The sequence below is a fragment of the Gallinula chloropus genome, assembly GCF_964237585.1.
Source record: "Gallinula chloropus genome assembly, chromosome: 1".
NCBI classification, from domain to species: Eukaryota; Metazoa; Chordata; class Aves; order Gruiformes; family Rallidae; genus Gallinula; species Gallinula chloropus.
The window spans coordinates 136,783,344-136,810,997 of NC_140085.1; the positions used below are offsets into that span (position 1 = coordinate 136,783,344).

Consider the following 27,654-nt stretch of genomic DNA (forward strand, 5'->3'; position numbering starts at 1 on the left):
ATGAATTACACATGACAGTGTAAGGTTGACAATTATAAACGAATGAGCACTTCTTTTTTCTAAACCTGAATATTCTATCTGTTTGAGAGGAGGAGGTATAACACAAAAGATGAAAATAAGGAAGAAAAAAAGGACTTTTTCACACATGGTACAAACTTCTAGTATTTTTTTTAATCACTATCAGCACAAGGAAACCATTTTTATAAAGTTAGGTTATTTGTTCTTCATAGCTTGGTTTTTCCTTTGTGAGCAATGAAAACTACATTAAAACAACATTATTCTATTGCAGTCCAACTTGAGTCCATGAGGCTTTTGAGAAGCTTTTTGTCTAATCTTTTGTAATACATATTGCCACCCAAAGCAACTTCATATCAAATTCTCTTAAAATAAGTGTCACAATGAAGAGCTCTGCCTTATAATTTTAACTACTTCACAGTGTTTTTCACATAAATGAAGTAAAATAAAATATTATCCGCATAAAAAGGTTTTATTATTTGATAACTGCAGAATAAATAATGTTGGAGGGTTTTTTGGTAACTGACCGTATATGCTAAACCTGTTCTCTTCAAATACAGTTTTCTTTTTCAAGAAAAATACCTGTGGCACTATTCTTTTACAGATAAGACTAACATTAGTCTGCGTAGGGAATCTAGCATGATTTATATTACAGGAATGTTTTCTACGTGTCCAGGAGATGCTGTATAAGCTTTTCAAGGCCTGCAATCCACATCATGCAAGGTCTGCAATGTCTCATAATTTTCTGAGTACATTTCAAGATGTGAGGATAGTCAAGCCAATTTTTATCTCCCTAGCCAGTATAATGCAAGCTTCAGTGGCAGTCTGGAATTCATCATCTTTCCATATGCATAAGAAACCTTCACTTGCTGAACCTTCTGTTGCTGCAAGCTCATCGCTCTCAGTACTGAACCAGCAGGTTAAAGCTGTCATGGGAGTCTTAGGAACAGTTTAGAACATCCTTCGTTTGTTGTACAGGTGAAGTTTTAGGCAGATTTTTCTCTGTTCTGATATAAATAAAAGCTATCAATAACACTAGAATGTTCTGGAAAAGTCGTATGATCTACCAAAGTGATTCCAGAACTCCCTGAATTATTAGCAGTTTTAGCAGCCTGGAAAACTGGGAGTCCCTAGAGCCTGGCTCAGATCTTCTGGTTATTCAGGGAACAAACTGCTACTGCTGGTGTGTTGACTCAGAGGCAATGGGTCCTGCATTCTGTGGGCCCCTAGCAAATTTCTCCCTGACAATCTGACACTGAAGGATACAGAACACACTGTAGTCTAGACGGCTGCAGAGGCATCCTCATTCCTCACCTGTGGTCCCTGAAACACCCAGAGGAGTCAGCAACTTTAGGTCTCTGCCTTCAGGTTGATGATGACCCCTAGAAAGCATTTGCTCCCTGGTGTTCCCCAGTACAGTTTTGTTCTGCGAGCTTTTCCTCCTGTCCACACATCTGGCTGTTTTGCTCAGGGAGCGTAGACGCCTCTTGAAAGTGAGATCCACAGAGCACATTTCAAGTGTTGCACAGGGAAATGCCAGAGGAAAGAGAAATGACAAAGAAGAAAAGGCCTGTCTTGTGCACAGAACTATCATGTCTTAATATAAATCAAAGACCCCAATGTTTTAATACATGTAGTCTGTTAGAACATAGATAGCTGTGCTTTCCCTTTTTTTCTTTCTTTTTCCATTTGTTCCTATATCAAGTAACAACTGTGAAATTTTCCACATTGTCCACACATACGAACACCCAGTTCTCACATTACCTCAATGTGAAATAAACTATTGCTGGTAAGTGATGATTCTCACCGAGTTAGGAAGGATACAGACCATATTCACTTAGTTCTCTGTAAACTTTCTGTTGGATTTCAGTGAGCTGACATCTATTTCTAAAGGCTTACAATTCCCTTTTTTTTCTTTTTTTTTTTTTTATTCTCCTTTTTCTGACATGGGAATTTGAGGCAAGCTGGGACATCTCTATTTTTAAGAGCCAGGAACCTGTGACATCCAGTCCCCGAAGGGGAAATATTATTTTAATAATTTCATGTGGTTTCCTATGTCTGCTAAAAGAGAGATAAACATAATTAGAAAAATGTGACTAATATCTTTCTCTGAATCCCCAGAGTGCATCATTTTTAGCCATCTGTTCTCTCTCCTCCAGGCCCCAATCCCACATGTGCTAAACAGTAAGCACAAACCCTATCTGCAAACCTGAAGGTAAGGGTTTCTTTTCCCTCCCAGTAAAGGGGAATCATCTACACCCTAGTTTTCCAGCTCTTAAACTGTCTCTTCTGTAAAGAAGATACCATCTTGACTACAAAGTGCACCTCGACCAGCTTACAGCTTTCAGCATTTTTTGTTCTTTTGGTATTCACAGCACTTAGAGAAATACTGTTACTCTTCTTTGGGCACAGAGGAGGAACTGAGAAACAGAGCTAAAAGGCTTGCTCTGGGCCATACAGTGACTCTGTGACAAACTAGGATGTGATACCATTAAATAACACTGCAGAGGAAAGCACTTCCCTCTGAAGCTTAACTCCCAGTTTAAACTGACATATTCTACAAACAAGCACCGCGTTACAACACTGATGCTCGTTAAATGATAGACTGAAGTCTCAAAGTACCAGAACAGCAGATTCTCCTTGAGACATCCTTGTTAAGAAACTGTGAATCGTGTATATCCCATCAATAATCTGTTCTGGGAAAAAAAACCTTTTATTTGTTATGTATGAAATGGTATAATGTGCTTTTATTTTGCAGGTAAACAACTTTACTACTTTAATTACCATGATCTGATATGCCATCTCCAGCACAGAAGGTACAGTACTGAAAGGTATAATACATTTGCAATAAAGGGAGGGTTTATTTTAGGCATTAAATGAAAAGGGATTAACATAGAGTATAAAAAGTACTGTCCTATTCTTAATAGAATTTTCTGGAATGAAAAATTGTAAAAATGGATTTCAGATTTTGCTGCTTAAGTCAAAATACTAAAAGTTGTATTAAATTGTATTTTGAAAAATATGAAGCTTGTGCCACAAACAAGAAAGGACTTCTATTATTCAGGGTTTCTTGGGTGTACTGAAATTTCTTAGATTACATAATGCAAAGTTAATCCTTGCTAGACCTTTAATAAGTAGGAGGTTAGCAGAGTCAAGGAGTCCTAAAAGTCAAATCTTTTCACAAAGACCACTTTTCATTTTCTGATTGATTAGGGAAAAATAGCCCTTGTGATCAATATGACAAGCAAATGAGAGGGCTGAGTGGCAAAGAAATAGGTGGGAAAATACTTGAGGGGTGTGAACTTTTTAAGAAAGGAGATTAGTGAGATGGTACCAAAAGTCAAGGAGGGTAAAAAGAAAGGACATATCCAGTCAAGAACAAATCAAAGCAGTAGAAAAAGTATCATTTTTGCTACCTCCGTCTGGCAGCACCGAACAGCTGCGGTGCCTAACAGAACAAACAATTCTTGCACCTGCAAAAAGAAAAGAAATAATAACAACATAGCATCTCCTGATGAAAAGATGTAGATGTGGATGTCCTTGAGAATATAAATTGAGATCCCTGTTAAGGTCGCAGCTCAGCAGCCATAGGAACAAAACAGCTCCAGTGACACCAAATACCTTGTCTGAGCTCCTGCTGTATACCTAACACTCTACTACATTTTCTTCTATATGCTTCAGCAGGAATATTTGCTTGGAAAGTTTTGTATAAGCTGCAGCAGAGCTGCAGGAGTTGGAAGGAGCATCCCAGCATCCCCCCTTGCTGCAGCCCTCAGGGTCGGGGCAGCCAGCACCCCGTTTGCAGCCCAGGCTGCCCACTCGCTGTGAGGGGAGGCATGTGGGCACCAGTGCTGTGCCCCAAAGGTGTTCTTGGGCCACATGGTGAGGACCAAAAATTTGAGATTTATGGATCCTGCCATGATGTCAAGAGGCAGCCACTGATCACTGCAGATAAGTACTTGTATTCAAACTTCAGGCACCTTTCTTCCTAATCTTATGTAGCACATTAGTTAATAAAATAAAGCAAAGAGGGAATTATACCAATTGAAAGGCCACCTGACAGATTTCCAGATATAATACAAACAGTCCTGAGTGGTTATGAGGGAAATAACTGAGCAGCTGAACTTTATCAGCAGACACAGGACTTTGCTACCTACAGAGAGCTTGCAGAGCACATACTTAAGATAAACAATCATGAACACAAGGTGAAACATCAAAAATAGGACTTCAAGGAAAGAGGACATTTCCCAGGACAGGCATCTGGATATTGTGGAAAATGAAACTTTGAATGAAACTGCAGCAGAAAAATCAAATAAAGCCAGACAGAGAAATATACCATATATCACAATATATTTTTATAGGACAGGCTCAATAGCTCCCAAGAACCGGGTCACAACCTTAATGTTGGCTGCCTGCAGCTTTTGCATTACGTCACAGATAGTTTTTGCATTACTGATGTGCTAATACCATCATGGATTTTAATACATTATAATGTTGGAATTAACTAGTGTTTGCTGATAACAAACAATTCCCCTTCAGTTATCAGATACTAAATCATTTTAGTATTTTTCTGATACGTTCTTCTATGGTACAGTCTGCAGAAGTAAATAGTTTGCCTGCCCGTAGAGTGGAAAGAAAATGTGCCTGAATGAGATGTAGATAAAAATGGATACAGAAATTAGCCCTGAAGTACTGCAGATTTCCCAAGGCCTTGCTAAGAACTCAGAGGCAGTTATATTTGGCTTTCAGTGCTCAAATCAAAGTTGCTTCTCAAAAAATGTTAGATCTTATTCAGAGAGCTTAAATGGCAGCAAAGATATTTAAAGGAAGACCAACTTTTATATATTTGTGATGCATGCTAAATTCATCAGTGGAAGAATAGGTATAGCAGATAGTGAAACATATCTTTAGAGTATCATGTGAATTTGGAACTCATATATTAAGTATAGATCAAATCTCTAGCAACTGTGCTATGAACATAAGGGTGTTCTTATAACAGGGATTGAAGGATTTGGGGGTGTGGGGTTATGAATTTGGCTGGCATTTTATGTATGCACATATATATGGAGACTTACGGTACACAGTCAAGCACACCTGGTGCACTTGAAGTGTTTTTTCTTAGAAACAGAGGTTGATGCCATGCAGTAGGGCACTTGCTAGACAGCACCATTTTAGTGGATGCGAGGTCTCCCACTACAGAGCTCTCCACATGTTCATGGCACATGCAATTTTAGGGTGTTTGTAATCTGTTTATTATTTCATATCCACGATGCTTGTTAATAGAGATGCTTTTAGAGGTCTACTCTTTACCTATCTATCATTTACCAAATTATAGTAACAAGTGGATCTCTCCACTATTACCTGTCTATTTTCAATTGCTGCTATGTCCTACTAATGGTGGGTAATACTTCACAAAAAGGACAGGAAAGTGTACATTCAGTGCTTGTAATTGACAGAAAGTACAGGTAAATTCCTTGCCGTGTAAGAAACAGCTGAAAGCTTGAAGATCTAGAAAATCATCTCATCTAGAAAATACCTACAGCCTACACTTCTGCAAGATGAGGATGGCAACATGTCCTTCATGCTGATTCTTGTATTATAAAGACAGAAAAAGTGTGTCTTGCCTTCCTTCTCTTGGAACACTTTTGTGCAATAATGTATTTAAAGACAGGTCCTCCTACATAACAAAACCTTCCAAATGCTAGTACAGCGGTGGTTCAAGTCAGCTACCCACACTCTCTTGTTCCAGCTTCTGAAAGGAAATTCCAGCCTGTTTATCCCGAGTGCACCTCCAGCAGGCTCCCTTCTGAGTCATAGTCACAGTAGCAAGACTGAAAGAAAGATGAGCAGCAACGCTGGAGCCATGGCTTCCAGAGAAGGTTGTCCCATGACAGCTGGTCAGGGACAGCATGCAGGGATCTGGTGTGGTTATCTACTGCTAGGTGTATGACCCTGAGGATTTCATAGAAACGACTCTCCGTTTCTGGAGTCAGGGGGACTTTCTCTTCCGGGTCTCTGGAAAGATCGAAGAGCAGTGGGGGATCATGCCATGTGATGAATCGTCCATGGCAGTAGCAAACATGATAATCATAGCAGCCATTCGAGTCTTCAGGACTGAAGTTTGGAGTGAAGAAGAAGACTTTCCAGACAGATTCACCTGCAATTTACAAACACAAACCAGCTGGTGATAAAATGACAAACTAAAAGTCCTCTAGTCTTATGAAAGTCTAATTTACACCATGGGAAATCAGTCTTTAGGTGCAACCTTTCTCTGCACAGCAACTGCAATATACTGAAAGAGTAAAGCAAAATTGAGCTAAACAAAAATAAGCAAAACACAGTGATTTTCATGCTACATATATTTATGAAATAACTATGATCATTTCATTCCCTTGGAAGAATTCTCATTAACTAAATCATAGAAGTCTTAAAAGAACTTTGCATTTTTACATAAACACTGCTATGAAGATTTCCATAAATATTTACTAAGCCATTGCACCTCCTTCTCCAAGACTTCTAAAAATATAACTCTGCCCCTTGACCAGATCTAGTCACTGTTGGGTCACGTCTGCTTCTCCTTTTACTAATCCAAATAATTTCTTTTTTACCTTTTTTTCTCCGTTCCTCTCTTTGTTGTATTAACCCATTGATCTCTGCCACATGCTTTCATTGAAAAGACAGATTTTCTTGTTTTATTAAAAGTGTTGGCATGAAAAGGTATGGATGCTAAATTACTGTGCTGCAATTTTTAGGTGACATTCTGCTTTGTAAAGTGGGAACCAAAGAGCTTAATTTATAGATTGGTCATTCTCTGCTAAACTTGTTGTGTAGAAAACCAGAACTGTCTGCACTTGTGTAAGCACAGTGCTGTTTACAAATGCTAATTGTTTTCTGTATTAAGAATAAGAGGATATCAATTAGTTCCTTCATGAAACACACTTGAACAGAAGATACACTGCAAAATCTGAAAATACTTTAAAAGAGAGGAATAATCACAAAATGGCTACTATTCTCTAAGTATCTCAGATGAGACAGGGAAGGCAGGAACAGGCATGCACTTCCAGAGAAGCACACTGTCATCCCACAGCCAGGGAAGCACATGGTACTCCATAAATTGACCAGACAACAATTAGATTAAAAAATCTGTACTTTATTCTTAATAAAAGTAGAATACTAAACAGCTGAGGTCTATGATGTCAAACTACCTACCCTCTTGAGTCTATAAAGACATGTTTATCAGTAATTTACATTCCTCAGCACCCTATGGTGAAAAATGCTTTTGGTATCACTTCATTTTTTAAAACTATTTTTTGGCATTTTGTTGAATCTTGTTTAATTCACAGAAAGCTTGTTAATCTGGTAACAGATTTATGAGCTCTACAGCAGTTAATATTCATTAATCATTTCATCAATTCAACAGAATGGAAAGCTCTAGAAAGTGCAGAAAGGGCAAAGATGAACCGGTACATATCATGCTCTAACTAAATAACAATTTTTGAAGATAAAAGCAGGTTAAAAGAAAGAAATGTTTCAGTGCACTGAAGAGTCAGAGCCTGCAGTTCTAGTCTATAGCATGAATTTAAGGGACAGTAGGTGACCTTAAGATTCTTTACAGCTTCTTCTATCCCACAGCATTTTTCACATTATAAGAGAATTTGCCTTTAGGAACCAATTCAATGACAGAGCCTGGAGACTTCCAGTTCACTTAGTCTGCACTTAAATCAGGGTCGAAGGGGTGATGGTTATTATACATATTAGACTGGAAGAACCCTCTGAATGCTGCTTTGAAAGTCAGCAAAGGGGAAGGAGCTTTAAAGGCTGAGAGTGACTTGCTGGCACAGACAATAGGACGTTGCAGGCTTTAAAAGGCTCTGGCTGTGACAGCAGCAATGGCACCGTCTTACTGGGGAAAAGCAAGAAGGCAAGGCAAGGTACCATTCTTTCATCTACCTTTGCAATATCATTTTGAAAGGTTGTTTTTATACTTTAATTCTTTGATTTTGCCTTGGAATAAAAATAAACTAACAAAATCTAACACATACACACACCCCCTTCCCCTCTTTAATTTTTTTTTGAACTTATGCATAGAACATTTCCAAGAGCAGAAATATGCCTCTTATTTACTGAGATAATTTACAATTCAGGAAGGGATGTAATCCTACACTAAGCATTTCTTCAGGCTCTAAAAATGTGTTTAATTGGCAAGATGGACAATGCAAAATACACAATGCTGAAGGGCTTTATTAATCAGTGCAGCAAGTGCCTTTGTGCACCACGCAACATTTGCCTCTCCTAAGAATTTGATTCAGGGCACTATAAACACCTTGATAGAAGAAGAGCAGAAAAAAAATTATATGGCTATTAACATATGAACTCAAAGGAATTCCAGTAAAGCCATGTACACAAGAACTTCATGGTCAGGCTGTCCTACCACACATCTATCTCTGATGTTATGCTTGTGCTGAATGACATTAAAAACAAGTTGTCAGTGAACTTTTCTTTAGCATTGGGCACTGTAGTGTCAGGCCAGTTCAAAGGCTTAGAGATAAAGTTGGGGAGATCATATAGCTAAGGCACAGGGAAAAGAAATAAATACAGAAGTTGTACCATGATTTTTTTTCCACCACAGAATAAAGACTTGTTCAGGCTTGCCTATATACAGAGCATATGGCATGTTGCAAAACCATGCATGAGGACATATGTGACATCACGTCATGACTGAATCACATTGCCAATGTTTTGAAGAGCTGATGCTAGTTTATCAGCTATGCAGCTACATAATTCCATGATCATACTGCGCAAAAACACTGAGCTCTGGGAGAGCAAAGTCTGTTACTGTGCAACATTCATCTGTTGCACTGCAGTGTTGTTTCAGCGAGGATCTGGAACTTCATGTGGTGCTGGAGGAACAGCAGCTCAGACTTTAACCGCCGATTTCCTAAGCATTATAAAAGCTGCAGCGTACCTGTGAGTGTCTCTGTCTGTGGAGCAGCCAGTGTAATATACTAGGAGACATAAAGAGCTGTCAGACTTCTAATCTGTAAAGCTGATGAACTGTATAAGGCTCAATATTAAAAAGAGAGAGCTCTCTCCCAGTGTCTCTCAGCTGATATAAAACCTCATTTTGTCAGAGGGTTAACTACAAGGATCAAATTAATCTCCCAGTAATTAATGATACCTTTGTTCTGCAAAGCATCTGGATAGTAAACTCTCTTTATATGAAAAGATAACTATATGTCTCTTCCTCAGTGAAGTTACTAGTAAAATTGTCAGGGCTCCTCCACAGTCAAGTATATCAGGTCCCTTATAAAAACGCAGGTAAACCCTGATCCTGCTGCACCCTTCAAGATTCTGTCCCAGTGCTTCATAGCTACTTTATTTAGTGTCCATTGTCTCTGTAATTCTCCTGCTCTCTGAATCATCCAACAATTTCACCTATTCAGCTCTCAGAATACCTCTTTTCTTCACACATTGTGGAAAAAAAAAAAGCAGTTGTACACATAAATAGTCTCAAAATAGGATGCAATTAGTTCAAGAAAAAACACTATGAACATAACTCATCAGAGTTTGAGCAGTAACAGACTCCGCTTCTGTTTTATTATCCTTCGCCCATCTATTTATCCTGTCATGCAGACAGCCACAGCTCCGACAGGTAGCAGCCATGAGATTAATATATCTCCGTAAGATACATTAATATTTCCAAGATGAAGTGACATGCTGGGTATGGATGTAATTTCTGTTATAATAGCACTGTTCTTAACCATTGATGGTTAAATGCTGTTTTCTGATAAGCAGTTCTTGAAGCAAAGAGTACCTATCTCTGTGTTATTGTCTGGACCTCATTTTCACTGCATTTAGTCTATGACGGCAGCTTTATAGGTTTTTCTGCTCCTGTCATCTCTTTTGTGCGTATTATTTTGTTTCTTCCTTCTGTAGAAGAACAAGTTAAACAAGCCTGTTCTTCCCTGTGAACTGGGGAGCTGGTCTCTCCTTGAATTCAGATGCCTTTGAGCATAACTCTTTGGGAACAGTGTACTGATGTAAAGCGCCCACAGACCTTTCCTGAATCTCAAGTGTGCTCTGTAGCCATTGTCAGCTCCCACACTCCAACACAATCCTGCTCTTCATTGATACAGAGCAGCAGATGAAAGCTGTGACTTGCTTCAAAACTGACATTTCTTAGATAACCCTTGTGATTGTTAGATTGAATCTTTCCTTCCAGCTTCCTATATCTTTAGAATTATTTAGATTTGTTAGGTTCTCTGCTGATTTTATATAAAGTAGATAGATAGCCCATATGTGTATGTATTCAGCTCTTTAGTGATTTAACAACTTAGAAAAGGTTTCAGTTGCTAAATTCCTGTAAAACTATTTGTAAAACATAGAGAATACTATTTGATTCCTATAAAGAAAATATACATGTTAAATTTATGACTATGTGCATTCCTTGGATAATAAAAATTTGATTTTGAGTTTAAAAATTTGTGATTTTATTTTTCCTTCGGTGAAAATTCATAACTTTTAGGTTTGTATTATTTTAAGTATCTAGATGTCTTATGGTGTTATACTGTTGCATCAGTGAAAAGACAGCACGTTATGTCCCAGTGTAGGTGGAAAATAACTGAGTGATATTCAGAGACATAATGTTAGTTTATGACAATCAGTTGTTGCTAGAAGAGACTTGCATAAAAAACCGTGCAGAACATACAGCATCTGAGCTAAAACCCTAGTTGTAGCAGTAATTTTAAAATCTTATGATAGAAATTGCAGTAAAACCAGAAAGGATTGCATATTGGTGGATATCTAATACTGAACAACTGCTGGAGGAAACATATATGACACGGTGAAACAATGCTCAGGCTGCTGAAGTCAAGACGGGTATCTCATGACTGAGCTCATTACCTAGATAGAGTAAGAGCTGTGCTATGAGAAGCTTCCACTGTTCAAAAGTCAAGATCAAACAGTAGTAGCAGCTGACAAATAATTATTTTGCTGAATTCTTCATTATAATCTTAAAAAACCATTGATTTACCATTTACTGTCCCTTCTTTTCTTGTTGAAGTCCCAAATGAGAACACATGGGTACAGAAACTCTGGTGCTAAAATAGGAAGCGCAATGTTATGCCTCGTATTTGCAAATCTTAGTTAACAGCAACATGGAAGAATACATGTTGCCCTGGAAAAAATTCTAACCATAGTAATTTCATGCATATAATCCAGACACTTGCTACAGATTTATTTGAAGAATCTATTTACAGGCCCATGTAATTTTCAGTTTATGCAAGCAGAGATGGTGGCATGCTGAAGATGGAAGAGAGTGTTGGGGAAAAAAAAATAAAAAATTACTGGTCATTTCCAACCTATACAGAAAAGAAGTCCTTCAAAACAGAAAAGCCTTATTGTATTAAATGTCAGATAAACAGTATTGATTTGTGTGTACTGGATTTCCATCGAAGTCAGAGAGAGATACAGTTAAGAAGCAAGAAAGCAACACGCTTAAGAATGTAACAAAGCACAGACACTGTGTCCAAGGTGACAAAAAACAAAGAGAAATATATTCAGAACTGCATTTTACTTTTGCTTTGTCTGTCCTTCAAAAATGCAATTTATTAACAGAAAATAATTTGAGGACAATCATTACTCTCTTACATAAAGTGGATGAAATCATTCTGAGTGAAATGAACAGATCTGCAAGATTGAGACAACAATTTTCCTGACACTGAGCAAACCTATTACTCAAAGATGCAAAGGAAGTACTAAGTAACTTCTGCAAATATTTTCAGGCAAATTTGAACCAGCTAAAACCATCCCCAGGAACTTGTTTATAAGTCACTTTCTCCAGACATTTTTAAAAATTTGGATGTCAAAAAAAATCTTTGACACACAGAATGCTAATGAAGTATTCCAAATAATCTGAAAAAAATATTTGATGGTTAATGTTTAAATAGCAAGAAATACCTATACAAAGCTACTTCAAAAGTAAAAAAAAAAAAGCAATTTTGTAAATGCAGTAGCTTAGAATTTTGTACATTGCCCAAGAATATGAGATTTTTTTTTTACTTATTTATTTTAAACCTTTGAAAAGTTGATGACAAAGGTGAAATATGCTTTCTTACAACTGTCTCAGTTGTGGGTTTTTTGTTGTTTGGGGTTTTTTGTTCTCAAAAAGCTACTAGGATACTTAGGAAATCTGAAAAAAAATGTTTATTTTGAAAATTGAATCAGTTAAGCATAAATAAAAACATAGCAAAGGGGGTGTTTTTGTCAAAGTTAAAAAAAAAAAAAGAATTAAAGAAAGCAAGCATTTCTATATATTATGGTGCAAAAATCTCGGTATCAGTCAGCACTAAATAGTAAAAACACCCCAAACCTGTAATGATGGAATTCTGGTTTTATTCTAAAGACTACAGTATTTGTAGTTTAGTATCTGAAATACATGATAATATTTGGTCATGCATGTGTTCGCTAGAATCTGAAACTAGCAAAAGATTGTAAATGGTGTTAAACTTTGGGGTGAAGAGGAATTTGTATCCTATATTTTTATTAGGAAGTTGGAAAAATTGTGCAGGTATTAGGCCAGTTAGAACTGAAACATTTGTATGTGTGCTTGTGTAAAAAATTTATTCCTAAGAAAACTTCTAGAAGTATGTTTTCACATGGACATGTTCAAAGGTTAAGGTGTCTCAGAAGTTGGACCTCTATGCAAAACCCAACATTTCACCGTTTTGCAGTCTGCATGAAGGCTTGAGTTTGAAAAGAATAGTTTTAGGAGAGCAATGGGAATATTTTGTCTTGGTGGTATGCAAGATGGATGCAGAGCTCTCTAGCTATTCTCCAGATGACAGTAAGTGATGGAAAAGTTAAAGAACTCTGACTCTCTCCTCCTAGTTTCCAGCTTTAAGTAATGAATGTGTGTGGCATGATGAAAACCGGGCTTACCCTTCCAAAATGCAATAACTTGCTTCTTACTACTAAAAACAATAGCAGAAAAGGGTCTCCTGAGGCTGCAAATGAGATTAAAATATATTTACTGTTCCTCATACGGGACTTAAATGAAGAGGTCAGAATTGTTTTGATGAAAGGTTACTTCAGATCTGTCAATTAATTCAAAATAATTTTGGATGATAAACTATGTTCAGTCATGAATGAAGTAAACAAAAAAATCTTTCATGGTTTTGTTTGCTTGGTTGGGGTTTTTTTGGTTGTTTTTTGCAAGGAATGGTTCATGAGATTAGTGTAAAGGAGGTTTGGCTTGTCCTTCCATGCTGTAACCATCTCTGACCCCTAGTGTGCAATCTTAAGAGAAAAGGAGATGCAAGTGAGAAGATACAAAAAAAAACCCAAAATAAAACCAAAACCAAACCAACCAACCAACCCAGAAAGAAGGTCTATATTTCATTTCATCTTAACCAACTGGACTACCAAGTTGAGTTTATGGTCTTACTATGATTAGGAATTATTTTTTCCCTCCTTTATTTGTCTTTGTGTCCCAAAGTAACTAGGGGACTGCTAGCAGGGAGTGGAGCAGTGCAAGTCCCAGGGTATAAATAGCTCTGCCTGAGCCTAACAATAACTGCTGCCACCATTACAGAGTGGAGCAGAGGCAAGAAAATACTGTAACAGCATTTGTCATGCTTGTCAGGAGAAACATTTTCCTACCTAAAATATTGTTAGCAGAAATGTGTATCAGTTGATTAGGTCCATTTCTAGAGCTTGATATAAACAGTTTTGTGGTGTCTGTGGAAGCTAGAAATGCTCTTCTCCCCTTCATCAGTTATGTTATTTCACACTTACCAAATAATATGTCCATACTATGTCACCCAAATTCAGCTGCAGCTGCTCTGATATGAGCATCAAGATAGGAAATTAAAATGCTTAATGAGATAGTTTAGGTAAATGACACTTGATGCTTGTTCTGCTTCCTCCAGCTGTTGTGGCTGAAACACTGAACACAAACTAGTGATTTGGGAGACCATTTGGGATGCCTCCATGAAATAGGAAAGATCATATAGAGAGAGGAAAAAACAACCCAACAAGGGGGAAAATTATGAGTAAAGATGATGCTCACAAAGCAAGTTAGGAACCAGGGGGAAATTTATCTTCAATAAAAATTATAATGTACTTCAGCAAGAAGCAGTAATAAGTGACCCACATGTTCAATACAGTGCAAAAGGGTGTGTCTTCTTGATATTATCAAAGAAGAAAATGAGAAAAGAAATAATCCAAAAAAACCTAAAAAAAAAAGCCCCCCAAACCAAAATAAGCAAAAATCCACTTCTATGATAAGAGACTTCTCTAGACAGAACAATGGAAGGAACTTGTGACACTAAGAAACAGAAAAGGCAAATGAAAGGGAAACCATCATGAGGATCAGAGTTTTTTAGAGCTTCTGCAATTGTAGAAGGGAAAGACTTACAGTAGGGTTTGATCAATTAAGAGCATCAAAAGAAGTTTTGCTATCAATGAGAATAGAAGCTCAGAAATGGGAAGGCAAAGGGAAATAAATGGGGAAAGGATGGAAAAGGACATAGTTCAGAGGGGACAAAAGAGACTCTGCTTTGTCCAAAAACAATGTAAGCAACCCAAAGACTCGTGAGTTATTACCAACAGAAAAGTAAATTGACTCCCACAATCTACATGTTCTGAATTAGATATTTGATGTTATTGAAGTCTTTTGTGGGATTGTGCAGCTGAATCACTGGCAAACAGACATAAACCCATGACACTGACATGTCAGTGATTTTCATGCAAGGTAACCCTCAAAACCAGAAAAATGGGCTGCTGCACTTGCCTTCTACTGTTGAAGAAATCTCATGAGAAAACTGTACTGTGGACTATCACATACAAATGTGTATAAATATCTGTAAATTATATGTCTATGTATCTATGGAAACATGTTAATGTTATAAAATCACAGAATCACAGCATTATTTTAGTTGGAAAATATCTTTAATAACATTGAGTCCAATCATTAACCTAACACTGCCAAGTCCACCACTAAACTATATTCCTAAGACCCATATCTACACATCTTTTAAATACCTTCAGGGATGGTAACAACCACTTCCCTGGACAACCTGTTCCAATATTTGACAACCCTTTCAGTGAAGCATTTTTTCCTAATATCCAATCTAAATCTCACCTGGAAAAACTTGAGACTATTTGCTTTTCTCCTATCATTTGTTGGGAGAAAAGGCTGATAGCTCCCTCACCTCAATCTCCTTTCAGGTAGAGAGCAATAAGGTCTCTCCTCATCCTCCTTTCCTTCCAACTAAACAACCCCAGTTGTCTGTATGGAACAAAATCCAGCTGGAGGCCGGTCACGAGTAGCATCCCCCAGGACTCAGTCCTGGGTCCGGTCTTGTTCAACATCTTTATCAATGACCTCAATGAAGGGATTGAATGCTCCCTCAGTAAGTTTGCAGATGGCACTAAGCTGGGAGGAAGTGTTGATCTGCCTGAGGGTAGGGAGGCTCTTCAGAGGGATCTGAACAGACTGGATCGATGGGCTGAGACCAACGGGATGAAGTTTAACAAGGCCAAGTGTAGGGTGCTGCACCTGGGACATAACAACCCCATGCAGCGCTACAGGCTTGGGGAAGACTGGCTGGAGAGCTGTCAGGAAGAGAAGGACCTGGGGTGTTGGTTGACTGCAGGCTGAATATGAGCCAGCAGTGTGCCCAGATGGCCAGGAAGGCCAATGGCAACCTAGGTTGTATCAAAAACAGTGTGGGCAGTAGGTCTAGGGAGGTAATTGTGCCCCTGTACTAAGCATTGGTGAGGCCACACCTTGAGTACTGTGTCCAGTTCTGGGGTCCCCACCATAAGAAGGACATTGAGGTCCTCGAGTAAGTACAGAGAAGGGAAATGATGCTGGTGAAGGGGCTGGAGGGCAAAGCATATGAAGAGCGGCTGAGGGAGCTGGGGCTGTTTAGCCTGGAGAAGAGGACGCTGAGGGCAGACCTTATCACCACCTACAACTACCTGAAGGGAGGTTGTAGAGAGGTGGGCGATGGACTCTTTAGACAGGTGACAGGAGCTAGAACATGGGGAAATGGCATGAAGCTGCCCCAGGGCAGGTTTATATTGTATATTAGAAAAAAATTTTTACTGAAAGAGTTGTCAGGGCCTGGAACAGGCTGCCCAGGGAGGTGGTTAAGTCACTTTCCCTGAATGTGTTCAAAAAAAGGTTTCATGGGGTACTTAGGGATATGGTTTAGCATAGGATGGGAATGGTTGGACTTGATTATCTTCAAAGGTCTCTTCCAACCTTGTGCTTCTGTGATTCTGTTCCCTCAGCTGCTCCTCATAAGATTTGTTCTCTAGACCAGCTTTGTTACTCCTCTTTGGACATACTCCAGTGCCTCAATGTCTTTCTTGTTGTAAGGGGCCCCAAACCAAACATAGTATTTGAGGTCTTATTAGTTTCTGTACAATTTCTCTGATAGATTACATTGACACTGCATATTGCTATTAAGATAAAGGCTGGTGACAAGGAATGAGACCTATTGACATTTATAAATTAATTTTTGGGAAATGACATCTATGCCGCCGCATTAACAGCTGTGCCAATCATCACCACCTTAAGAAAGAATAAAAAGATTCTCGGAGAGCTGATAGCTAAGAGACAAGGTACATGACTGGTTTAGTCCCGTGTTAAAAGGAAAATTGAACAAGTGAGGTAAGTGGCTCTCTCCTAATTGGATTTTCAAGATCACAGAATCATAGGGGTTGGAATGGACCCCAATAGATCATCGAGTCCAACCCCCCTGCCAAAGCAGGTTCCTTAGGACATATCGCGCAGGTAGGTATCCAGATGGGTCTTAAGTATCTCCAGAGAAGGAGACTCCACCACCTCCCTGGGCAGCCTGTGCCAGGGCTCTGTCACCCTCACCGTGAAAATGTTCTTCCGCAAGTTGGTGCGGAACTTCCTGTGCTCCAACTTGCAGCCATTGCCCCTTGTCCTGTCCCCACAGAGCACTGAAAAGGGGCTGCCTATTTCCCCCGTGTCCTACACTTGAGATCTTTATAAACATTAATAAGACTAAAAAACTTAAATAATATGATCCTAAAATTCCGAGTCAACTTCAAGAGACTCCCAGAGTATAATTCATGGCACAGAAAAATATTAAAGTTTTTCACATTGTGAAAAAGATGGCAAGATGTTTCTACTTTTAAATTTAGGGTACTGAATAGGCTTTATTGCTCATCACTGTACTGCTACTTAGTATGCAATTTGACAATCTGGTCATGTAATTTTAGACAACTGCAATGTGGAGGTCTTTATGTAAGCTAGTTACTATCTATACTGATCTGGTTCTTACCTTTGTTAGAAGTCTGCTTTAGAGTGAGAAGAATTATGCTCATTTCTTTTTGATGAGACTATTTAGCTCAGGTTAGCTCAGTTCTAAGTATACTGCAGACATCCACATGTTGTCATCGCTGCCCTCTGTGGCTTGAGGGCACTAAAAATGTCCACTGGCCCTGCCCAGCCCTTTCAGTTGGCCCCCATCATGGACCCTGATGATGGACCAGGATTTTCATTTCAGCTCAGCCTGAGGCCATCAGTCCCCGACCAAGTGGAGCTGCAGGAGTGTCAATTCCAAGGCCAGTCTCTGGACAACCCTAGGTTGTAGCCTTTCTTGCAGCTCTGCCTGTGCTCCCATCTCCTCCTGGTCCTGACTGGGTCCCTGGATGGACCTCAAACCTAAATCACTACTTTGCCTAGTTGGTGCTGTTACCAGCAGCCAGATCTGCTCACTCTGCTCAGGTGCTAGATGTTACTCTGTCAGTAAAGGCACCACTATTTTTTGGGTCACTTACAGTCTTGTTGGAGTCACTTTTAAGTGACTTAGCTAGAGAGTTGAACTTCTTGCCTCTCTGGCATTCTCCAGTCCATCTTTAATTTTGCTTTTTAAGATCAAATATCTATCCACAAGGTAGTGCTGAGTATGAAAGATACCAGAGTGTTCCTAGACAGTGGGACATCTCCTCCTCGCAAGTATATCTTAAACCTACATATTTAACTGTCTGCAGAAAATAGAGAGGTTTACCTCCCTTGTTCATATAAGTTACTTTTGTATTTTTAAATGAGTCTTATTCTTCCTTAATTATCAAAAACCTTTGAAATATAATCACTAGCTACAGTACATCTGCATTGACTCTGCTTATGCTATGTATCTTTCTCATATTAATGTATGCAGTTTCCCCTTTTCCAGTTGTAACAAATAAGAGCAAAAGCTCATTTCAGATATTTCAAATTAATTTCTTTTTGTCATCTAATTCATTGCCCCTGCCACTGCACAATTGTTCCCTACAATGTATTTTATTTCTTGAAGGATGATGTCTTCTATTGTAACTTTTGTGCTACTATCATTCATTTCCTTCATTGAAGAAAACAGACATTTTACTGGCACACTCCTTTCACTTAATATTTTATCTACTAACTTTTTTCAAATACAAAACCTTCATGAACTTTTACTGGAGTTTAAATAAAGATTTAGGTGTGGACAATTGTCTCAGAGTTTATTTGGATTGTCCTGTCCCTCAGTTATCTCTCTTTTCTATTCTAGAATCCATTTCTACACCACCTGTAGAGTTGTGTCCATTGGATTGAGTGTTAAAATCCCTATGAATTTACTGAGAGGATGATTTAATCTTGTTTGCCTTCAGTTCAACATGTTATTTCTACCCAAGCTTAAGAATACAAACAATAACCTCATGCTTAAATTGTAAAGTACAATGTAATCTCTGATTGAAGCTGCTGTGAGCTAAATTAATGGTTTAAGCAATGATCTACATATGCTCCTCAACTCCCATCAAATCTCTTACTTTAAACTATTTGAGAAGAAAAACAGATTAGTGAATCATTTTTTCGCCTGAGCCATTGCTTTAATAAAACAGTTAATAAAAAATGGTTTATTTCTTTGCTGCACTGATTCTGATGGATACACTGTGAGTGATTCATTTAATATTGTCTCAACGTCAATAGGAAGAATCTAGGAAGTTTTATTAAGACTAAGACAAGTGTCCTGTGCAGTGAACAACTCTACCTTATAGAAAAAGCAGAGTTCGGTATTTAGATTTAAGCTCCTTTAAGATTAATCTCATGTCTGATTAGCCACATCCTCTGACTCTAAACATAAATTCCTCAGTTACTCAAGTTTCCATCAGAAAAAGCTTGTTTTCTTCTTTTGGCATAACATGCATATGGATATGTGACATGCTACTAAGTATATCCAGGTAAGACCAGATGGTTTTGAGCTATGTGGCACATGGACCTGGGTGCAGTATTTGAACAAAGGCACCCCTGGGGCATGCCAGAGAGATTCAGCAGCATAGAATAGTCCCACACAATGTCCAGAGTGCTCAGATGATGTAATCAGCCCTGGATTGAGTTCATCTCAAAGTAGAAGAAATCAGCAATGGATCTGGGAAACTCCAGTCTCTGTCTTTCATTCTATGTGTTACACCTCCTTACACTTTCATGTATATATAGAAAGAAAGACAAAATTGCTATGACTTCTGGTAGCATTTGGTTTGTCTCCTAAAAATTATCATTTAACCTTTCTAGCCAGCTATTTTTATGGGTGATGAAGGATGGGACATTCTGCATTTCTTTCCTATAATATATGAATGCTGTAAAATGATTTCTGAAGCACAGTTGAAGGAGCATAGGCAGACCACTTCTGTGAATGAGGTGGTAGAGACAATGTTTGTTCTCTTTGGCTTGATCTTCTATTTTTAACTACGTAATTAAATGTAATAATTCTAGCATGCCTCAAAGTATCTTTGAAGAGGGCACTTATGTCATAAACTTAATCCAACATCTATTATTAATTATTGTGGCACTACTATGGTTCTGCTATACAAGACAGTTACAAAGATAAGTTAAACAAAATCATCTTTGTCCTTGAACTTGAAATGCTACATCTTTTTACTAGTATAAGAGTATAGACTCTTATACCATAGATTATGATTTAGTTTAATGGTTTTAATGCCTTACTTTAAAAAGTAATATAAATAAATAGAATATACACTAGCTTGCAGTCTCAAGTCATACAGTTACACATTGTAATTCCTCAAAACTAGTGACAGTGCTTGTGGTGTTACATGACAAGATATAAATTTTATATATGCCCTCCATCCTGACTGCAGTTAAGAGTGATGACAGCACTCAAAAGAAATTGTGAACTACAAACATCTGCATACTGGTAGTTGTTTTTCGACTTTTGAATCTCACATTCAAATTTGAATTCATAGTTCTGCAAACTCAATCTTCATCTCTCAATTTTATCTGGTTTCTTTGTCAAAACACTCTTTAAAGATCTGCAGCAATAGTAACGGTAACAGGAAACACCAGGAAATGTGTTGTTTTCCTATTGTCTTTCCTACTGTGTCTCCTCCTAGCATTTTCATGCTATTTGCCACAGGACAAGTAACCATATATATATATTAGTCACCTGATGCAATGGAAAAGAAAATGGTTTACAAAAATTATTTCCAGTGGAAGAACTGGTCTGTTTTAATATTCAGCAGTGCTTTGCAGTCATCCATTCTGCTTCATCCTATAGTGCATTGCACACTGACAGATTTTTACTACAACCTCAGTCTAGTGATTAATTAAAACATGAATTCAGACAAAGTTTACATGATTGCTTAACTTTCTCTTAAACCTCCAAAGATGTCTCTAAATGGTTGGTATTCACACTGAACATACCCAAGCTTCAACTCTGTTTCATTATTGAATTAGTACTTCTAAATGAGGTCTTAATACCTAGGCTGTGTAGACATAAAAAGGAACATGAAATTCAGTTAGGATTAGAGGTTGAGAAATCTCCCAGACAAACCACATTCAAATGGAAGTCAAGCCAGGCAGATGGACTTGGTAAACAATTTTCCTTTCACCCACATCTTCACCTTCACTGTGAAAGATTTTCCTGTCTTGTTGAATCTCACAAATCTGTCTAGTTTTACATTATCACTTTGGATCACTACTTTCTTCTTGTCTATCAAACATAAGAAGACAAAAAACTTAAATATAAAAGCAGTTATCTGCTTCCACTACCATCTGCCAAAGAACAGACCAAAATTTATCAGTGGAGGAGAAATAAGATGCCCTTATACAGACATATTACACAGTTCCTTGGGTAACCAAGGAACACAAATAGTTTAAGCTTTTCTAAAGGTGTTCCTCTCCCTGCCTGAGACACAATGTGTTCTCTCTTATACACTTTGTCAGAATGTGCAACAAATTAAATACAAAATCTAATAATGACAAGGACATATCTGAGGTCAATTTAGGTCACAAAAAGAAAAAATTGCTGGAAATTAGTTGGGAAAGGCAATGTATGGGAAAGTTCAAGGGAACTTTTTCTTGTGTGTCTAGAGAGACTGCATTGATGGGCTCAGCCAAGAACTGAGCTTCACACATTGATGAGGTACAGTCCTGTTGCTGGTTCTTCCATGCCATGGCACTAACACTAGTATTTATCAAGCTTGACAAAATGAAGAAATACCTAGTGAGGAATACTCAGGCAGTTGTGCATGTAGACATTGTCCTTGATAGTTGTAGCCACTTGCCAAGATCTTATGTTTGAGAAGTACCGACTAATGGAATAATCTTTTGCAGTATTCAAATACTTTATACTTAAAATTTTATCTTGATTATGAGATAGTGATTTATAAAGTCTTTCATATTTATGCTATGTTAAAGCAACACAGAAATATATTGAATTTTCCGTATTTTCAATCTTTAAAATTTGAACATTTATCATGATTACTTAAAATCAGATTAAATGTTTTTAAATACATGTAATAAAATTATTATGTGAAATATCAGTAGTACATTCATTTTTTGTTAGTTTAACCTAGTTAAACTTAGTTCCTAAACATTCAAATATACTTCTCAGAACTTGTTTAGTTTGTTGGTTTGTTTGTTTGGGTTGGTTTTGGTTTTTGTTTTTTTGCCAAAACTCAGTATGCAGTAACTATTTAAAATCACTGGCAGAAAAACACTTCCTAACAAGAGACCTGAAATATTTTACCATATGAAAGGTGGAAAAATAGAGGCCTTTGGCAATGCTCATGAGCTAAAGGCATTGTATTTAGTATCAAGCTCCAAAATCCACTTAAATAATTTCTCAGCATCTTTTCTTAACTATCACAGCCTCATTGTGAACATCAACATTGTTTTCTAAGCCAGCCTTTTGTGGTCACTACTCAGTCCTGGTGTTGGAACTACTTGGCATTCTCAAGATCCCCAATACTTCTAAATGATCTAATAGCCCTGCCAGGGCAGAATCAAGTGAACTGAAGGAGATGGACAAACAATTGGTATTCTTGTACAATATTTTTGCAATTCCCAGCTGTTCTTCTATCCATTGTTTCCATTGACAATGAAACCAAATTCAGACATTAGCATTCAATACTTATTCTTATGTTGAGCACTTTGCAAGACTTTTGGAAGAATAAACCTGAAAACTGTGAAAGCATGATATTCAATATTTTAGCTATAAAAATTTTATAGCTATAAAAACCTGTAAATGTTTTTATTTTGGTAAACTCAAATATAATAACCTAAATATTTCAAGTATCATAATATTTTTTTTCAAAATTAATTTCATTTCATTATAATCTGTATTTCAAGTAACAATGTATTTTCTACAACTAAAGATGAACTGAGGATTACTAAATTTTTCATACTAAAAAGATTATAATAGAGAATGAAAATGAAAATCATGAATGAAGTTGCAAAGTTTTCCTTCAAAGTTTAAAAATCAACATTGAAAACAAGATTCCAGACATAATTCTATATGCTTTCTATATTTGGTTTTTTTTTTTTTTAATCACCTATTCAAACCCTCAATTTCAGCACAACACCAAAACTACATTTTCTTCTCTCCCTCATTCACTTGATTCTAGCTTTAGTCTTATGCTAACCAGCTCTATTTAGGATGAATTCTTCCAGATGACATTTAGGGTTTTTTAGCAAATTCAAAACTTTTCTGGCAAAACTTCCCTCTCACAACACAACACAGATTGCCTTCGCTTCTGTGAAACATATGTTTCTCCACATACTTATGCATAAACTCATGCCTTTATGGCATATATACAAAGAGACCTTACTCATGAAACTGATTTTCTCTGAGGGAAAAAAAAAACAAAGACATTTTGGTTATCTCCACCTTTCTTTTAAGTTGCTTTTTGAAAACTGACCTAAACACTCATGGGCTACAGTTGTTTCTAAATCATAAATATAGATGCTCTTAGAGCCTCTGGCTACGGCTGAAAATTTGCTTTAGTAGCGACTGCATTGTTTTCTGAATCCAAAAATCATTGTCAGCTATAAATACTAAAAGCAATTTACCACTCAATATTATGGAACTGTCAGTATTATCCTCTATAGCTGAAACTCATAAGTTTAAACTTGTATATAATACTTCTAATTCAAAATTAAATTTGGGGATTATCCTTTGAGAAATCAGACAATACAAACCTGATATCATATAGTGCACCTGATGAAGATAAAAAGAACTTTCATGCAAAAAAGCATTAGTTTAGCTTCCAAGTTAGGTATGCTACATAAAACAGAGAGTGAATGCTACAGAAAATTCAAATTTTTTACAAATGCTTTAACATCCAGAGTCTACTTACTGTAGGCATTATGTTGTATTTTCCTTTAAAACAACATAAACACATTGAGGACAAAAAAGTAACAGCTGATCAAAACCAAACAGGAATGTAGCTTCAATGAATCCCCTTTTGGTGGGCTGAATGTTGGGATAATTTGAGAGATGAGGATGAGAAGTAAAGAAAAATCATGGCCAGCTGTAGGAAAAAGAGTGGAGCTAGACCCAAGCTTTACTAAAGGATTTGCATTTCTAAGACACCATGGCCATTAAGAACTAATAAGTCTTAATTTTAATATTTTTCACAACATACTAGAATTGAAGAAAAATGTATTCAAAAGAATCTCCACAAAGTGTTACAATACCATTTTTAGAAAACAAGTAATTCAATCAGGTAGATTTACTCATAAAGTCTTTTCTAGAATTACTAACTCATACTTTTGTAATGCTAGACTAAAAATCTTCATGAGACCATTTATACTTTGCTATTCCCTCTCTCCACATAACTTAGTGTATTATGTATGTATCATGGGAGCTCAAACAAATGATCAATTAACAGTGATAGCTTTTGGAAAATACTTGAATTAGGAATGGCACATATCCAAAAAAAGAAAAAGGTGTGAATCAACTGAAATCTTCCTGAATGACAACTTATAATGAAGGGGTAGAGAATTACATTTGGTTTGGAATCATCATCAGCAAAATAGATCAAAACATCATTGAACCCAAACAATGGCCAAGTAGTTCTGCTATCAAGGATATGAACTGACACTAAGGTAACTACAATGCTTTTAGGACTGAGATTCAATCTCCACTTGTCACTGAATAGGACCATATGAATGGATAAGAGCTATGGAGTGAAACTATGCTTGTATTTCATACTATGGCATTGAAGAGTGCCCAGATAACACAATTAAGCTACTGAGTCTTAAAGACTCTATTCTTCCCACTAAATAAGTGAGATAAGTAAGAATCTTTTGTTGTTGTTGTTATATCATACCATTTAAAAACTAATGTGCAACAGATAAGTAACAGGTAGTAAATGAAAAAATAGCACACGATTGGCAATGGCAAAATTATCTTACAGAGTACAAACATTTCCTAATAGCAAAAGGGTCAGCCTTTCTTTATTGCAGTAGTGCTAATTCTAAGTATTAAAATATTGTGATTCTTCTGGAGGGTTTTCTGGTCTTGTTGACTTTTAATGTTGTGACTGCACCATGATTTCTAACTTCCCACCCTTCTATGAAAGCTATTTTGCTTTAAAGTGACATTGTTGAGGAGGGGCAGGGAGAATCTCACATGTATTTGAGTTAGACACCCATATCTAGACCACAGGTTAAATCAACATGTATGCATTATATTTATCATTTTGCTGCATATGACTGAACTGGAGTTGAATAATTAATTTCAATAAATTATTGGATAAAATTGGAATAATTAATAAATTTGAAAAATATAACCTGTAGGAACTTGTTCTGTGCTATATCATGGACTTCACACTTCTAATATGTCATTGCAACAACTAAAAAAAAAATTATTAGTAAAATGCACTATCACTTATGAAAAGTTTTTACATAATTTCATCTAAAAAAATTCTCTACTAACAACAACAAAACAATAAAAAAAACTGAAATCTGCCTTTTAGTTTTAGGAAAGTCTAGACGTCTTAACAAAAAATATTTGAAAAATGTAATGTGTCCTCTAATAGTTTGAGACCAAATGAAAATTGGTCTGAAAACAATAGGAAAGTCACTGTTTGTAGTGGGACATTAGCTTTACTCAGCCAAAGGACATTTACACTGATTATTGAATATTTCTGTATGTGTTGGCTTTGCAAAGTATTGATCACAACATATTCAGAAGTACTACATGGTAAGGAGTGTACATCATCTACAGATGCACACTGTCTTCCAGCGTAATATTGTCCAAGCACACCCACCCTCTGAGCACCCCCCTGTTTTCATCTGTAATTATTTCTTTTGCCTTTCATGACATGGACTTTTATGGTATACTAGCAGTCAGTTTTCCAAGGAATTTCCCCAATAAACAAATTCTTTGTTTTATTATCTAGGACTAATAGGATGTCAGAGGCTGCGGCACACAGAATATCTATACGGGTTGTGCATGTAATAACTATTTCCTTGAAGAATATTGCCTAAGACAACATATGCCATTTAAATTCGATTTTAAAATTAGGATGAATCAGCGCTATGTTCTGAATGTAACATGCAAAATGCTGCAGGCTCAAATCCAACAGTGAACTAAAGATATTTTTGGAAGTGTAATGCTCCAGAAATTGTGAAAGACCCACTTTCTATGTTACTTGGTAAGCTGAAATTAAGTTTTGAAAGTTGCAGTGCATTTTTATCTATTTTTTATGTAGTTGTTATTTATATTTGTTTTGACTACTGCTAACTTTATAAGTAGATAAAAAATTATCAGATTGTTGTTCTAACTCAGATTTTTATTTTCTGTATATGACTGTTAGCTGTGGAGTATACAGAAAAAAAATCTGTAAGAATTTCTTTTGTACTGTCACAAGTGCATGACACAATGTCTGACAGCAAGCCATTCAAGCTGCAGTTTAAATAATACGGAATTATCTACTTTAAATGCCTTTGCCTTTATATGATCAGTGAAACCTGTCAACCTTTCTCTGTTCACTAAGAACATTACTAATTTAGGTCAGGATATCTTGGATTCAATAGACCAGTATGTTACGGTTGCTATTTTTATATGAAGAAAAAGCACTATATGATCACTGTAAGTCTGAGTGTAGGTCAGTGTCAAAGGACTTTTACCACAGTCTGGGGAAAATAGCTCTCTGAGACAAAAAGTGTTGCTACATCAATTTTACTAGCTAGAAATCAACAACAAAAAGTGATAATAAGAAAAAATTCCTTCTTTCCTTTCCTATTTGTTCTTTTTTGAGAAGAGATATGAGGTCAGTATGATAAGATTTGATTTAAAAAAAAAAAAAAAAAAACACTTTGTAAAAAACCAAAATGTTTCCTTGACAGCAGTTGTAGTCACATGGCAGTATTACCTTGCCTTTAGAAGATGCTGTGGAAAAGAAGGTTTTGGATAAAACTTCTATTAAATTTACCTTTTTTTTTTTATTACTAATCAATGAAAACAAGTCATATAACTGCTAGCATTTTCAGGGTCAATGTGAATCCTTACGAATCTCTAAGAGCATCCTCTAAGTCCTTTGTTCACCACAGAGAAAGTAAGTAAACCATAAATGGAAAAAAGCATCTCAGGGAAGCAAGCAAACAGAAGGGAAAAAGTTACGTGAATGTAGTAATGTATGAGAGGAGTGGGTTCTGTGGCCCATCCAGATTTACTTCTGACCCCCATATAATCAGGCCTGGGGAAGCTAGCAGGGACACGTCAGTATTCAGTAATGGGACAGCAGATATCTGACAACAGGAGCTTGTCAGAAATTCCATGAGACAACAAACTGCAAGAATGTTAACAACTGCCTTAAAAAGGAACTATGTGACTGTGTAGCCTCAACCAATTATTAGCCATAGTGAGACACATGTAAGGCAGGTGAACAGAGCATCTAACCAATAGCAATGTAATGTAACTCGTGCACAGAAACCTATATAAGCTCTGTGTGTGTTTCAATAAAAGAGCTCAGCACTTGATCACATTGATCTGAGTTGAGTCCGCAAAACTTCAGCTCTGGCAGGTGAAAGTATGGGTTCTGTCAGGGGGTCTACCTGATAAACACATTCCATGGTTTACACATGAAGCTACCATACAATTTGCTCAGCATATGGCAAAGACAATGAAAAAACTGCCCTCTTATTGCTAAGAAACTAATGAGAAGGAGAGTGGGAAAGTAACTTATGAGGCTTCAGAGAATGTATGAATTTAAATTTCTTGTTTCTATTAGAGAAAGTAGAAGAAGTTTATGACAGGGCATGAAGGGAGAGCACCTTTTTGAAGGAGGACTGGGTGTCACAGTCAAGGGCTTGGCTAATTAGGCCATAGGACT

The 27,654-nt window shown here is 37.0% G+C and overlaps 1 protein-coding gene across 1 annotated transcript in view; it reads right to left on the reverse strand.

Moving 5' to 3' along the window:
- Positions 1-5,668: 5,668 nt before the first annotated feature.
- STS (steroid sulfatase) overlaps positions 5,669-27,654 on the reverse strand; it is a gene marked incomplete at its 5' end in the record, with an annotated part of 90,521 nt that continues 68,535 nt past the window's right edge. Inside the window, one exon of the mRNA XM_084261072.1 lies at positions 5,669-6,172. Coding sequence (XP_084117198.1) covers positions 5,790-6,172 — 383 coding nt within the window. The 3' untranslated portion in view covers positions 5,669-5,789. The remainder of the gene's footprint in view (positions 6,173-27,654) is intronic.